At 35.7% G+C, this 14,746-nt stretch overlaps 1 protein-coding gene across 1 annotated transcript; it reads right to left on the bottom strand.

Annotated features, from left to right (window-relative positions):
- Nucleotides 1–724: 724 nt before the first annotated feature.
- Nucleotides 725–13,865, bottom strand: LOC108200864 (uncharacterized). The gene is made up of 14 exons (XM_017369129.2): nucleotides 13,697–13,865; nucleotides 12,057–12,138; nucleotides 11,274–11,509; nucleotides 5,910–5,982; nucleotides 4,970–5,044; nucleotides 4,433–4,543; nucleotides 4,255–4,297; nucleotides 3,673–3,769; nucleotides 3,254–3,356; nucleotides 3,076–3,171; nucleotides 2,918–2,950; nucleotides 1,465–1,558; nucleotides 1,182–1,266; nucleotides 725–1,044 (listed from the first exon to the last, which is right to left on the bottom strand). Exons 2-14 carry the CDS (start codon nucleotides 12,126–12,128, stop codon nucleotides 927–929), a joined length of 1,236 nt encoding a protein of 411 aa, XP_017224618.1. The 5' UTR covers nucleotides 12,129–12,138; nucleotides 13,697–13,865; the 3' UTR covers nucleotides 725–926.
- Nucleotides 13,866–14,746: the final 881 nt, after the last annotated feature.

Genomic DNA, 14,746 nt, shown 5'->3' with positions numbered 1-14,746 from the left:
ATGTTCGAGTACATTTGAAAACACTACCAGTACCAAAGAGAATTGGAAAAAGTGAATAATTTGTAATAAAATAATTCAACTTTAGCTACAAAAAGTTAATTAACCTTAAAAGAGCATGTGAGCTGCATAGTTCAAACATGTGTTCGATATATTTAGGAAACAAGCAGTAGTATTCAAATAAGTAAAATTATTAGTATAACGAAATGACATAAAATAGTTAATAAGATAAAAATATATAGAAATTAGATAGAAAATTATGCATATATTGTACTAAGAAAAATCAAAATTTTCTCTTATTTCTAACCTTAACAATATATATATATATTTTTTGACAAACCTTAACAATATTTTTAGTTTAATTTAAAAATGTTAAATGATAACAATTTAATATAATAAACTCTACAAGGCATATGATATGTAAAGGAAGGGTAAAAGGGTCCAGGGAATAAAAAGAGACTCCCTGCAATGAAACATTGCGGGGACTTGTATACCCGCAATGATTCATTGCGGGGTCTTTCATACCCGCAATGTTTCATTGCGGGGTTGCAATGTTTCATTGCGGGAAGCCTTTTTTTTAGCCGTAGGATCACAAAATGGAGGGACGTGATCTGGTGGCTGGAAACCGGACCCTGTCCACCGGTGGCTGTGGACCGGTTTCCTTTTAATTATATGTAATTTCCTCTAATTTCTTTTTTATTTTTTAAGAACCCAGCAAACACAACAATTTTAAATTTTTCTTTTCAAAATTTTTGGTTTTTCTGCACCCACTGTTTGAATTCTGAGAAACATGAACATTTTCCTAGAAAATGTTTTACCTGGCAAACAAACTGCGGCCAACTACCAAGTACTATTCCAAAACATATTGTAGTGTTACTAAACCACAATTTCTAGGATATGCTTTAATTTTTATAAAAGTCTGATAATGCTCAAGCAGCTTTCTGCACCTTGAGGCCGAAAAGATTCTCGAACAATTTTGGAGCCACTGGTGGAAGGTTCATGGACCGAGGAGCCATAAAATTGACAATCTTTTCAAGAACATGGTATCTGCAGACCGTTAAAACAATATAGTGACATGATTACACAATTTAAAAGGGATCAAATTTATAACACAGGTAAAGCTAATCAAGTACTTTTTAGTAATTTTCTACACAGACATTACATGGTATATGCTAATTACTAACCTAATTTTGCGACTTTTTGAAGCACGCTGATCAACAACTTTCCGCTTCTTAGTTTGCATCCTCTTCAAAGCATAAAATGCAGCCTCTGTGGCAAGATGAACAAACATATGAGTTTCACATTCTGTGAGCGGTTCAGAGTTCAGACAATGTCTGGAAATAAATTATGATAGATTTTTATGTAATGCTGCTGTGTATTCATCATTTTCTTCTAGGGGATACGAGTGGTATTTTGTTTAAAAAAATATTAAATGTTATGGCACATAATATTAAGTAGAAGGCCTACCAGATGAGGTTGGATCAATTGTCTCAAAGAATTCTTTTAGCAACTGCTGATAAAATTCAGAGTCATCAAGAAGCTCTGGATCACCATTTACCTCCTGTGTATGTTGAATTCTTGTAAATCAATGTAATTTTTATTTAACTTAGCTGTGAAATCATTAAAGATAGCCTATATTATATGTAAGAAACATGTATTATTAACGATAGCTTATATTATATGTAAGAAACATGTATTCTGATATGTGATAATAATCAATCTATTAACCATGCTTTTTACTGAGTCAAGCATCCATGATCCGCCTATTTGATTAAAAGCAAATATCAATTCTAAGAGTAGTGAAGGAACATATGTTGACTGTTGTGCTGAAGCTACAATGCATCTAAGGTAACTATTGTGAATAAGGACGTACTTATAGTTATAGGTGAGCCACAAAACTGGGTCTGATCTAACTAGGTCAACATAACCTGTGGCAGCCTATTGTGGCCTTATCACCTTATGGCAGGCGGCAACAAACACCTTAGTGCATTAATTTAAGGTTAGTCAGACACTTGGTGATTTTTGAAGACCGCTACACCATATAGCAACAATACTGGTGTCCCGTCCAGCAACAATACATCCATGTTGACAACATATACACAAAAGCATAACATTAATAACACAAAACAATCTGACAAATGATATTTGAGAGCTTTAAAAAAAATTGAAATTAGAAGATCAATTTGTCATATTATAATGATCTTCTAATCACACCTTCAGATTAAAATATGAAAAGCACAACTTCTTGGAGCTCTGACTCAACTGCAATCAAGTACACTTTAACGCAGACGGAACTACAAATATTATTACAAAACTTATATGCCCATCTTAGTTATATTTACACCAAGTTTAAAGTGCCTTCTTCAAGGTTATACTTTAAAAAACATAGACATTAGACAGATACGGTAACTCAGCACCATATATCAACCTTTTTAACCAAAAGCACATCATTAACCGGTTATGGTTGAAGACAAATAGTTCATACCCGATTTAAGATGAAATTCGTAATTGGCTAGACTAAATGACTAATCCGACTTTTTTATACCATATATAGAAATAAATTTCATGCACCTGATTAAAAGATCCAGGACAACAATAAAGATCATCATTTACCTAGTGCATTTACCATAGACAATGTACATATAATACAAGCAACATTATCATAAGTCAAACAAGTCGCGATGTAGTGTTTTAAAAGTGTTCCCTAAAAATCCAATTGCATTTATTATTGGCATAAGCATATTTCAGTAAGTACTAATGCTAACTAAGAGACATTATCACTTATTCACTTTATTATTAAAATACTAAAACTTTTTAAATTTTTAGAAGTAAAGACTTTATTTGAAATTGATTCAGCTAAATTTTCATGATAAGGGTTAGTAAATAAATACAAGATTTCAATAACAGAAACACATCATACCTCTTCCTTGGTGATATTAGAGGTTTCTGGATCCTGTAAAACATTAATAACAAGTCAGTACAATGGTATACATCAGCTCTATGGTAAGTATTATAGTACAAATTAATCCAAGAACAGTGTTGACAGGTGAACAAATAAGTAAACCAAATAAAGCTTACAGTTCCAAATATAGCGATGGCTGATCTCCTCTGCTGCATTCCGTTGACCATCCTACTAGGATCCCTCATATAAGCAGAAACTTGATCACTGATACTCTAGAGATGATTAAACAACGAAATTAGAGAAGCTTTGCTGTTAAGAGTGGCAAACAGATAAACTTAAGGTTATTTGACAAACCTGATTAAAGGCTTGCAATTTTCCTTTAATTGCAGTAGCGCCAGTGGTCACCTGTGTTCTCCTCTGCCATTTATCCACTGATTTATTCCTAAAAGAGACTATTCTGAAAGGTAGAGTATTAACTATATCAGTTTACAAAACCTGACATGCCTCGTTTAACAATACTGGATAAGATGTAAGACATGACAAGCAAAAGAATCTTCAAATTATAACTTGATCACATGAAATTTAAAATTTAAAATACCAATATGTTGATGTGATCTTGATATATAAAGCAGGATACGTAATGTATGACTCTATGTTACTCTCTTAAGACCTTTCATAAATCGACTGCGGTTTAAACGAGGTCTTGTTGAGAAAGGTGAGGCATTTGAGTGCAATAAATGACCACTTAGATATAAACCCCGATATAAATATACCTTGACTGCATTTCAGATATCTTTGACCACTCCTGATCTTCTTCCGCAATCAAATTTTCAGAAGCTTTCAATTGCTTGGTATTTTTTCCAGAAGTACCTGAAGTGAGTTGGGAAGAAGCTGATAAATAAAATGATATGCAATATAAAGGAGAAGTCAAACACGGTGTTCATAAGATAGCAATGAGTACCCCAACCACAAGCATTATTTACTATAGGCACCACCAGATGATAAAATATGACTTTTTGTCAAAATTTAGTTCTAGCCATAATTTGCATAAGTAGATTATTAAATATCAGGACATCAGCCCTTAAAAACCTTTTGTGGGAAACAAATAGCCAGGAGAGATGAATTTATGTAGTACATAGGTATTTGCAACTCTCAAGAATAGCGCTACAATACAATGAAAACTTTTTTAACTTCTCCAAGGTATCATCACTTGATAATAATAATCAAGAATAAGTGATATAGAAAAGTCATCAAATTCCTTAATTGGTTTCAACATAACTTGGACTCTTGGAGGATATCAAGCTTGTATTACAAAATAAAAATGTATAAATAAATAGATAGACCATGTAACATACCATCAGCACCCTGAGTAATTGTTGGATTCTTCTCAAGTAGGGCCTGTTGAAGAAAAAATCAGATGAGTGTATCAGGCGTTTTATAGTTGTAAAACTTTCTGTGCACAATGAAACGTTTCTGTATTCAATAACCTTAATTGACAAAAACATATCTCCATAACATGGTACAAAAACAAACCTCCTGCAGTTTCTGTATAGAATCCAAGGTCTTCTTTGATGTCGTTATAAGGTCTGAATATGCTTCACTGGTTTCACTATAGGAATCACAAAATGAGGATCTTATAGGATCCTGCACCAAATACCACCCTAGTTCAACTTCAGCATTCAGCAATACACACACACACACACACAACATATATATACTCCCTCCATCCCATGTGGTTGCACTACTTTTAGTATTGCAATGCATTTTAAGATATGCTGAACATACTTCTAACTACAGATGGCCATTGCTATTGTATTTTTTTCACAGTTCACTAAAGGTCGATGCTAGGCAATTCGAAAAGAAGAAATATTGAGTATCTCAATAGGATTAGCTTGCAAATATCATAGGATTTTGGTCTATGCTACTCACACATCTTCAAGGCCATCTCAGAAACTAACAAAAACTCGACAGGTAACAGGGTGAAGTGTCAGTGTGTCACCATGCGTGTTATACACATCTTTATACAAAAATAGATGCCACAAGTATAAAGACACATAACCCAAATTTCACCTGTGGAAGTCTATTTGAATTCGAGAATGCTTTCTGCAGCAGAAATCTCAACTCAAGAGTCTTATCCCATAAAGCCTTCACCAAAAAAAACCAAAACCATCATATTAACCACTAACAAGAGTATGCATAAAAGTAGTATATTTAAACAAACCTAAACATAAGTTAGAGAGACCAAATGCAGTTCTAGGATGCACCCAAAGGAAAAAAATAAACAAACAATAAAATTAAAACTGTTTCACCTTTTATGAAATTTGTATATCCAACGCAGACGGTGGAGTTAAGTTTAATTATAATCTAATCGGTAAATTTCAGGTGAAGCAAGTGCTGGTATTGTTTAATCAATGCACAAATTTCATTTTTTTTTTCCTTTGGGCTTCGTATGCAAAATCATGCTTCTCATATCACGACTTTTTATAAAGCAGTACCCTGATGCTAAGAATTTACCAGCTAGTTAGCTGATTAAATTGCACTTCATGTTTTGGCAAGCACTCAGAACTCAAACTATACTTCATCACTTAAAAAGATCATAAAGAATATGTGTGAATAATCACGACGATGTATACTGCCAGAAGAAAAAAGAATCAGAACAGTTCATGTCAGTGAACACTTAAACCATTTTGCATCCAAAGTCTATCATGAATTTTCGGATGCTTTCTTACACTTGTGAAAAGCAATTGGGGAAGAAGTATTGTCACCTGACAAGTGACAATAGGAAAAGGTGTTATGCTTGAACTGTGGTCTCCTGGTCCAGACCAAACAGTTCAGCAGTAACATGATCCATAATATGAAGACAATAAAAAACAGTAAGATACTTTGCAATTTAATATGGAACTGGACGCATCGGAGGCCAAATTCGCAGATGGCTTATTTTTTGGCAACACTAATGGATCGTGAGTCTGTTCAACGATAATACAAAATTTAAAAACAAAGAAGATTGTACCTTCTGGTTTTTTACTGCTTGGCCTTTCAGAACATCTTCATCTTGGTGCCTCCTTAAGTTCTTTAAGAGATCTCTGGATGCAAATTTATAAAAACAGTTCAAAAACTGATTCTAAGAGACCCTTAAATTCCTTCAATCCCTATGTAAAAACATAATGAAAGAGATTGGAATACCAATCAAAGATGGTGAATAAATATAAGTTATTACTCAAGAGTGCAATTATAGTAACTAATTAAATAATTGCAAAATTCTAAAATGCAGCTGTGAGCTATTAATATATTAATTTTCCTCACCTTATGATAACTAAACAAAGTGCATGCACACGTGATGATCCTTCCAAAGACCTTTGATAAGATACTATTTAATTGCAAAGGAATAAGTATGAAGTAATAGATTACTACGACCTTTAAAAAGTTGTATTACTGAGGGATATGCAGCGTTGTAACTTGTAACTAAAAAAATATTGTAAATAAATAAAAGAAAAATGTAGGCCTTCAATAAAATGGTCCAGTTCCCTGACAATTGTGTGTCAGGGAACAGTTATCCAACAAACTGTTCAGGAGCCGTTGGATTGGTGTTCCAACGGCTAAGATTAAAAAAAAAAAACATAATCAATCCGCGGTTATTTTCCGCAGAACGGCCTACTTTCGCTCTAAAAAAACGCGGAATGGAGAAATTACTTTTTGACCCTTAATTCTGTCTGCGCTAAATAACCGCGGATCACCACAGTCCTACATTAACCCGCCTCTTTCCCCATTTATCAGTTACATTTGTTTTCTTCTTCTTTTCAATCACAAATTCTCTGGGTTGAGGCGATTTGACGATTTCTGATTTGTGAGGGCAATTGAGGCGATCATTTGCCTGGCGTTGTCATCGGCTTAACCTCGGCTTGTGTGTACTTTGAACGTCGAATTCTCTCCACTTTTCTCTTGATTTTGCTATGTTTGTAGTTGATTTATTGCGATTTTGTTGAAATCTGGTGGTGTTTGATTGTGCTATATTCTGTGATCGTGTTTGTTGTAGTTGTGGGATTTGTGTTTGATTGTAGAATGTGTTTTTGAATGGGATCACAGAAAACACTAATCCACTTTTTATAATTTGAAAATATATAATGGTTCGTGGTTGATATTGATTCTAGGCTGTGATACTATTGTTTAGAAAAAAGCGTTTGGCAAGTGCCGATTGAGATGATTCTAGGCTGTGATACTATTGTTTTCTTTCTGATGCTCAGATGGAGATTCTACATGCAATTGGCGTGTTTGCCAATCCTGGAGTTGTACTTCAAAATGATGTTAGGCTAGTCACTGCACTTGTTGAGAGGTGGCGTCCAGAGATCAACACCTTCTTCATGAGACAAGGGGAGATGACAGTGACTCTGGAGGATGTTGGTTACCTATTGGTGTTACATGTTCAGGGTCGCCTTATAGTGGGAGATGATAGTGATAGCAACAAAAGGTTTTTTGCAAGGAATTGGTTTGAGCTGCCAATTGAGCAGGTGGAGCTGGCTTTTACTAGGGGAGGAGTAAAGTTCACGTGGTTGTATAAGGCTTACGGGATGGCTGATCCCGGTCCTGATCCGAGGTGGATTGCTATCCACACACAGGCCTACTTGTTCTTTGTGTTACGTTCTGTTCTTTTTCCTACTAGTAGTAGGAATGTGGTGCATCCTAAATATATCCGACATCTTCACAAACTAAGTCAGGTGCCAACATGGTTTTGGGGTTCGAGTGTTCGACAGTGCTTTCTTATCTCTACAGGGGTTTGTATCACGCTACGCACAAGGAGGCGAAGAAGATATCTTGTTGTGTATGGTTGTTGATGCTATGGTGCTATGAGGGGTTCGATATTGGGAGACCTATTCCAGATCAGAGCAAGGACAGTTATCCGGTAGCTGAGTTTTAGGCTAGGCCTGACGAGGGTCAAGGGAAGGAGGTTGATATTCCCGTCGAGATTTGTTGCGGAAGATGTTCTTGACCAGGGGTGGATTGTATGGTGGAAGAGGAAACGGGGTAGGCGTGACAGTAGAGCGGCTCCTCATCATAGCTTGCCACATTACAGGGGTGAGTTTGATGGAATGGCTTTAGATATAGTGAGGTGGACGCCCTATACCCATTTTCACGAGATGATGGTGGGGGGAGGAATAGACTGTCTCAGCCCAAACTATCTGAACACCCGATCAGAATGCCGGTACTCCACTGTGTAATAATGCAGTAGTGGGACCCTAGCAAGCCCAGCAAAACGAGCCTCCCAGCCATCTGAAGATATGTCATGATCCCCATCCGAGACCTCCTTCATCTCGTGAAAATAGGCATAGGGTGTCCACCTCACTATATCTGAAGCCACTCCTTCAAACTCGCCCCTGTAATGTGACAAGCTATGATGAGGCGCCGCTCTACTGTCAGGCCTACCCCATTTCCTCTTCCCCCCACAATCAACACATGGTCAAGAACCTCCTCCGCAACAATCTCGTCGGGAATAACAACCTCCTTCCCCTTAACCCCTTCCCCTTCCCCTCTTCCTTCCCCTTCCAATTCCCCTTCCCCTTCTTCCCCTGAACCTCGTCCTCCTCATCAGGCCTAGACCAAAACTCAGCTACCGGATAAATGTCCCTGCTCTCATCTGGAATAGGTCTCCCAATCTCAAACAACCATACACAACAAGATATCTTCTTCGCCTCCTTGTGTCTAGCGTAATACAAACCTATGTAGAGATAAGAAAGCACTGTCGAACACCAAGACCATGTAGGAACCTGGCTTAGTGATATTGATTCTAGGCTGTGATACTATTGTTTAGAAAAAAGCGTTTGGCAAGATCAATTTCTTTGTTAATATTGCGTATATATTAAGTTGTATGATGTTGATTTTATTTTTAATGTTTTAGGATGGAAGATATTTTGCTAGGTCCCATTATTCAGGCGGTTATTTTGGATAACTCCTACCATGTTAAAATTGATGTCTATGAGGGAGTTGATCGGGGTAATCTGGAGTGTATCTGTGGTAACAGGGCTATGAGGTATTGTTTTCTTTCTGATGCTCAGATGGAGATTCTACATGCAATTGGCGTGTTTGCAAGAAAGAAATAGCAAACACGCCAAAGCCAATAGCATGTAGAATCTCCTTCTGAGCATTAGAAAGAAATCAATTCCTCATAGCTCTGTTACCACAGATACACTCCAGAGGACCCCGATCAACTCCCTCCCAGACATCAGTACTAACATGGTAGGAGTTATCCAAAATAACCACCTGACTAATGGGACCTGGCAAAATATCTTCCATCCTCAAACATTAAAAAAAAATCAACATCATACAAATTAATATATACGCAAAATTAACAAAGAAACTGATCAACTTATTTAAATATAATGATAAAAGCAGCTTATAGATATTTGTTAGAGTACGATTAGAGGGTGATATTTTCATAAAATTATTTATATTTTTCTTATTTGTGATATGTCAACTTATATTTCAAGCCATATCACAAGTCCGTAGGGGTGAGCAAAACCGAACCGAAACCGAAAAACCGAACCGAACCGTATAATTTCGGTTCGGTTCGGTTTTATTTTTCTGAAAATTTCGGTTAATTCGGTTTTTCGGTTTGAACCGAAAAGAATTTCGGTTCGGTTCGGTTTTTAATATAGTATTTCGGTTCAAACCGAAATAACCGAAGTTTTTATTAAATATAAAATAAATATATAATATATTACATATATACTGATATATCATATACAGATAAGATAACCCTAGAAATGGAATCTAATGTCCTAAACTCCTACTGCGTGCGGCCACTCTCCTCTCATCCTCTGGCTCTCCAACTCTAATTCAGTCTCCACTCCCCACCCAAACTCTATTCTCTATCATAACACGAATCTCAATCATAGACTCGTAGTAACACGAATCTTCATCTCCAACAGCAACTCATCTTTTCATTTTCATTTCCATTCTCCAACAAGCAGCAACTCAAACTCCAGGTTTGTACTCATAGTGATGTATGAATCAAGTGAAGTTTGGTTGATTGAAATTGTTTAATTACAAATTGTAATCTGCAAACAATACAGGATGTTTAAAAATTTCGGTTTTTCCAAACCGAAACCGAAACCGAACCGAAATAATTCGGTTAGTTCGGTTCGGTTCAAAATATTAATTCGGTTCGGTTCGGTTTCGAAAAAAAAGCTAATTCGGTTTTCGGTTATTTCGGTTCGGTTCGGTTTTGAACCGAACCGACCGAATGCTCAGCCCTACAAGTCCGTTTTGCAGAAACCAAACAAAAGTCCTACCAAGAACTGATTATCATAATCACAAACACAAAAAGCTGTTGCATTCTCAACTGGACGAACAAAACTCACCACAATACTTTTACCATCTCCACCTTAACCAGGCAACACTCAGTCAAACTGTGTCATCGCTTAGAAACAGACCTCAATCGGCAAAAACAAACTCACGACTCCAACTGCCGATTCAAGTGTGTTTCCAAGCACTCACATTAACTCATCAAATTTAACGCAACACATAGTTGAGTGTGTCATGGCTTGAAAACAAACCTCAATTGGCACTTCCCAAACGCTTTTTTTTTAAAACATAGTATCACAACCTAGAATCAAAATCAACCACGAACCATTATATATTTTCGAATCATAAAAAGTGGATTAGTGTTTTCAGTGATCCCATTCAAAAACACATTCTGCAATCAAGATCTCATTCAAAAACACATTCTGCAATCAAAATCAAATACAAATCCTACAACTGCAACAAACACGATCACAGAATGTAGCACAATCAAACACCATCACCAGATTTCAACAAAATCGCAATAAATCAACTACAAACATAGCAAAATCAAGAGAAAAGTGGAGAGAATTCGACCTTCAAACTTCACACAAGTCGAGGTTAAGCCGATGACAGCGCGACATAAGATCGCCTCAACCGCCCTCACAAATCAGAAATCATCAAATCGCCTCAACCCAGAGAATTTGTAATTGAAAAGAAGAAAACAAACGTAAGTGATAAATGGGGAAAAAGGCGGGTTAATGTAGGACTGTGGTGATCCGCGGTTATTTAGCGCGGACAGAATTAAGGGTCAAAAAGTAATTTCTCCGTTCCGCGTTTATTTTAAGTAGAAGCAGGCTGTTCCGCGAAAAATAACCGCGGATTGATTAAAAAAAATTTAATCTTAGCCGTTGGAACACCAATCCAACGGCTCCTAGACAGTTTGTTGGATAACTGTTCCTTGACACACAGGTGTCAGGGAACAGGAAACTCACTAAAAAGAATATGTAACGCAATTTAAACACCTAGGTGCACCACTACAATAAGGAAATCATGGTTGTGTGTTTCTGGGAAGCAATAAACATATAAAGAGATGACTTACTGCTCCTCTTGACGAAGCTCTATATATTCCTTCTCTACTTCTTCAACCTCAGCAATATTCCTCTTTTCATTTTCTGTGTTCTCCATCTCCTCGTCATCTTCAACTTCTTCCTCCCCACTAATTTCATCATCTTCATCTCCATTACTATCATCATCTTCATTGTCTTCATCTCCATCACTCTCATGATCTGCCAGTCCATCACTATCGAACTCAGATCCGTCTCCTTCACTATCCACCTAAAACAATTAAACCTTAATATAGACAACACACAAGATCCATAAAAATATCTCACAATCAACATTTTCTAACTACTAATATAACGACCCAAGTCCAGCATACTACACCCAAAAACTCACCACGAATTAGTCTAAAAGATCTAGCAATATGTTAGTTGTTGGATTGGACTTGGCTCCAGCCTGCAAATTATATAGAATGTTACAAGCACTCCCATCTTATAGGTTTGTCGTTCTCATCGAACTCACACACAAACTTACACAACTTCATGGGAAACTTTCACCCGGGTAAGGCACTAATACCATTTATATGACCCAAGCCCAAAATGCATACCGGACCCAACTACCCCCAAATTACCCACTCGGTATACATTAATCATTGCCTTGTACTTAAAGGCCTCAAACCTTCTTTTTATTCCAACTGATGTGAAACGCTACAACTAAACCCCCTGTAAAAAACTACTTTCTAAAGGACAATCAACGGAAACAAAACAAACTTCAAATGCATATCTATTATGTATAACAAAACAAAGTTTAAGTATTTACTCACATAATCCAGAGTTTCCGCGCCTGATTTTGTGAAGACATCATCCTCACTGTCAGCCTCTCGCCCCCGTTTCATGGTAAGATTACTGTTGCCAAGCTCAGGTATTAGTCAAATCTAGTGAACTAAAATCAACTACAACTAAGGTTACAAATGCTGGTATAATTCGCGATACGACTCTTTCGGCGTAAATCAATCAATATACAAAAACAACAAACAAACATATTTTACATGAGTAGGAAAGAAGGCAAGAACAACAATTAAAGAAACCAAATGCACCGAAATTAAAAAAAGAAAAGAAATAGATGTAGAACAAATGAAAGATGCAAGTAAAATCTCACCTTGATTGATATGCGCAACAGGGAGACGGGACAAGAAAAATATATGAAGCCCTAATGTCTGTGTATATTATTTGTAAGCTAGATAACTTAGAGCATCTCCAATGGATCTCTTAAACAAGCTCTGACCCTTAAATTTAAAGAGCAAATCAAAATATAGTGCTACAATGGGCTCCTAGAAGCTCTCTAAAAATCTAGGAGCCTATCATCTCTCCTCTCTTTTAAAGAGCATCTAATAACTCCTAACTTCTTATTCAAAAATATTATATTAATATTTCTCCCACTTCACATCCAATCTTTCTCTCTCTTTTCACTTTTCTCTCTTATTTATATGAATAAAATATGAATAAAGAGTAGGTATAAAGAGTAGCATTGGAGTTGTCATCTCTTTCAATGTCTTAACTCACTTAGAGCCACATATTATATTATATTTTAAAGAGTGATTTGAGAGCACCATTGGAGATGCTCTTAGAATTTTAGGTATTTAATCATTGCTCAATTAATCAATCGAGTTTCAATTTGTGTGCAATTTCAAGTCAAAAAAGCTTGACCAGAGTGCAGATTAATGTATGTTAAGGATTCAGTTCAAATATACTAAAAACATCTCTTAGATACAAAAGTGTTACAGCCTACTAGTTTGAGACCTAATTCATGGGTAAGAAAATAATTTAATTAGGACCTAGGCCGCAAGGATAAGGTAAAATAAGTAACTAGACTTTTACTAACAGGAAAGTGAGATACAAAAGCAGAATTCACGATTGGACTGGCGAATAATATAACATAAATCACATAGACCTCTTACAAAGTAACTACATGCCAGCATATAAGTTGCATCTACAAGGCTTCCACAGTTGGCAAAGTAACAAACTAGAAGCTCTGCTTACTACAATCAGTACCCAGACAAAAGGAAACATTGAACGTCATAATCTCAACATATCCAAACTCGCTATTCCAACAGAAATTACGCACCAACCACTTACAACGATAACATTATGTGCAATCTCCCCGTATATTTCCTTTCAATTAATTAATTATTGTTCATCTTCTTTGCGTGCCCCTACCTTTCCGAGCCTAAAAATTTGCTTGTCATGTATCAACAATCCTAAATCTACCGTCTCAATTCGCCTTGTCAATGCAACAATATAACAATTCACAGCACAAATCATTTAATTACATTCACTAACCCTATTTCCCTCCACACACATGTATCATCACAATTGAAACTTGGGGTATAACAATCGCAGATATATACAGTACGTGTAAGTATAATTCGATTGCAATTAGAGTGATTAGAACAAGAATGCTTACCAGATCGGTGTTTGGTGAAGTGAGAAATCGATATAATTGTGGACGAAATTAACAAATTTGAGTAAGATATAGCAATTAAAGTTGAAATTGGGGTTGATATATACTCAGATGATACGCTGTTTTGTATTTCCCTGTCGAATAAACCCTAACATTGGTCGGAGGAAATTTGAAGGTTTAGTGGAAAAGTGCTCCCGCCTCAACTTAATTTTTCAAAAATAAAATTATCAATATATATTTAATTCCTAATTGGCCGTTTCGTCGAGTTTAAAAGAAGTGACTTATTGCTTAAAATAAAGAACGGGATTAAAAGTGTGAAGTTAGTTTGAACTTATAAGTTGTTATGAGTGTTTGGATACCGTGACTTATAATTTTTTAAGTGTTTGGATAACTTAACTTATAAGTTGGTATAGTTTCGTAATTTTGTAATATAATTATTTGATATTTACGAAATAAATTGATAAAAGTTGATGAAAATTTTATATATATACATAATTTTAAATTCGATATTTTGTAATTTTGAATAAATTTTCTTTTAACAATTTTAAATATATACATAAATTAAATTTTTTTGATAATTTAAATGGTACTAAAAACATTATTTGGACAATTTAAACCATTTTTGTGTTTTATATTAATTTGACTAATAAATTTTTAATAAAATTAATGAACAAATTATAGATATAATTACTAAACTAAGTTGGAATTCAATTATGGCCACAGATTTTTATCGAGTAGTTATACAAATATAAGAAAAATAATTTGAAAAACATGTATAAATATTAAATATCAGTTTGGTTGAAAGTTGAGTGGGGCACCGGCCCCAGTACTCTACATGTGAGTCCGCCGAGCAGCAACAGGGAGAGAAGCTGAGAAAAAAAAAAGCCAGCTTTGGTGGCTTTTTTTCCCCAACTTCTTTTCTTTAATTAAGTACTTCTTAAAATTTGCCAAACAGGCTTGAAATAAGTGAAGTGGGCTTTTAGCACTTTTAAGTTTGAGAAGTGCAGTAGCCAAACACCCACTAAATCACCAACTATGTCATTGAGTTAAGTC

The sequence above is a fragment of the Daucus carota genome, chromosome 9 (genome assembly GCF_001625215.2).
Source record: "Daucus carota subsp. sativus chromosome 9, DH1 v3.0, whole genome shotgun sequence".
Lineage (NCBI taxonomy): Eukaryota > Viridiplantae > Streptophyta > Magnoliopsida > Apiales > Apiaceae > Daucus > Daucus carota.
This window is presented reverse-complemented; position numbering and strand designations above follow the sequence as displayed.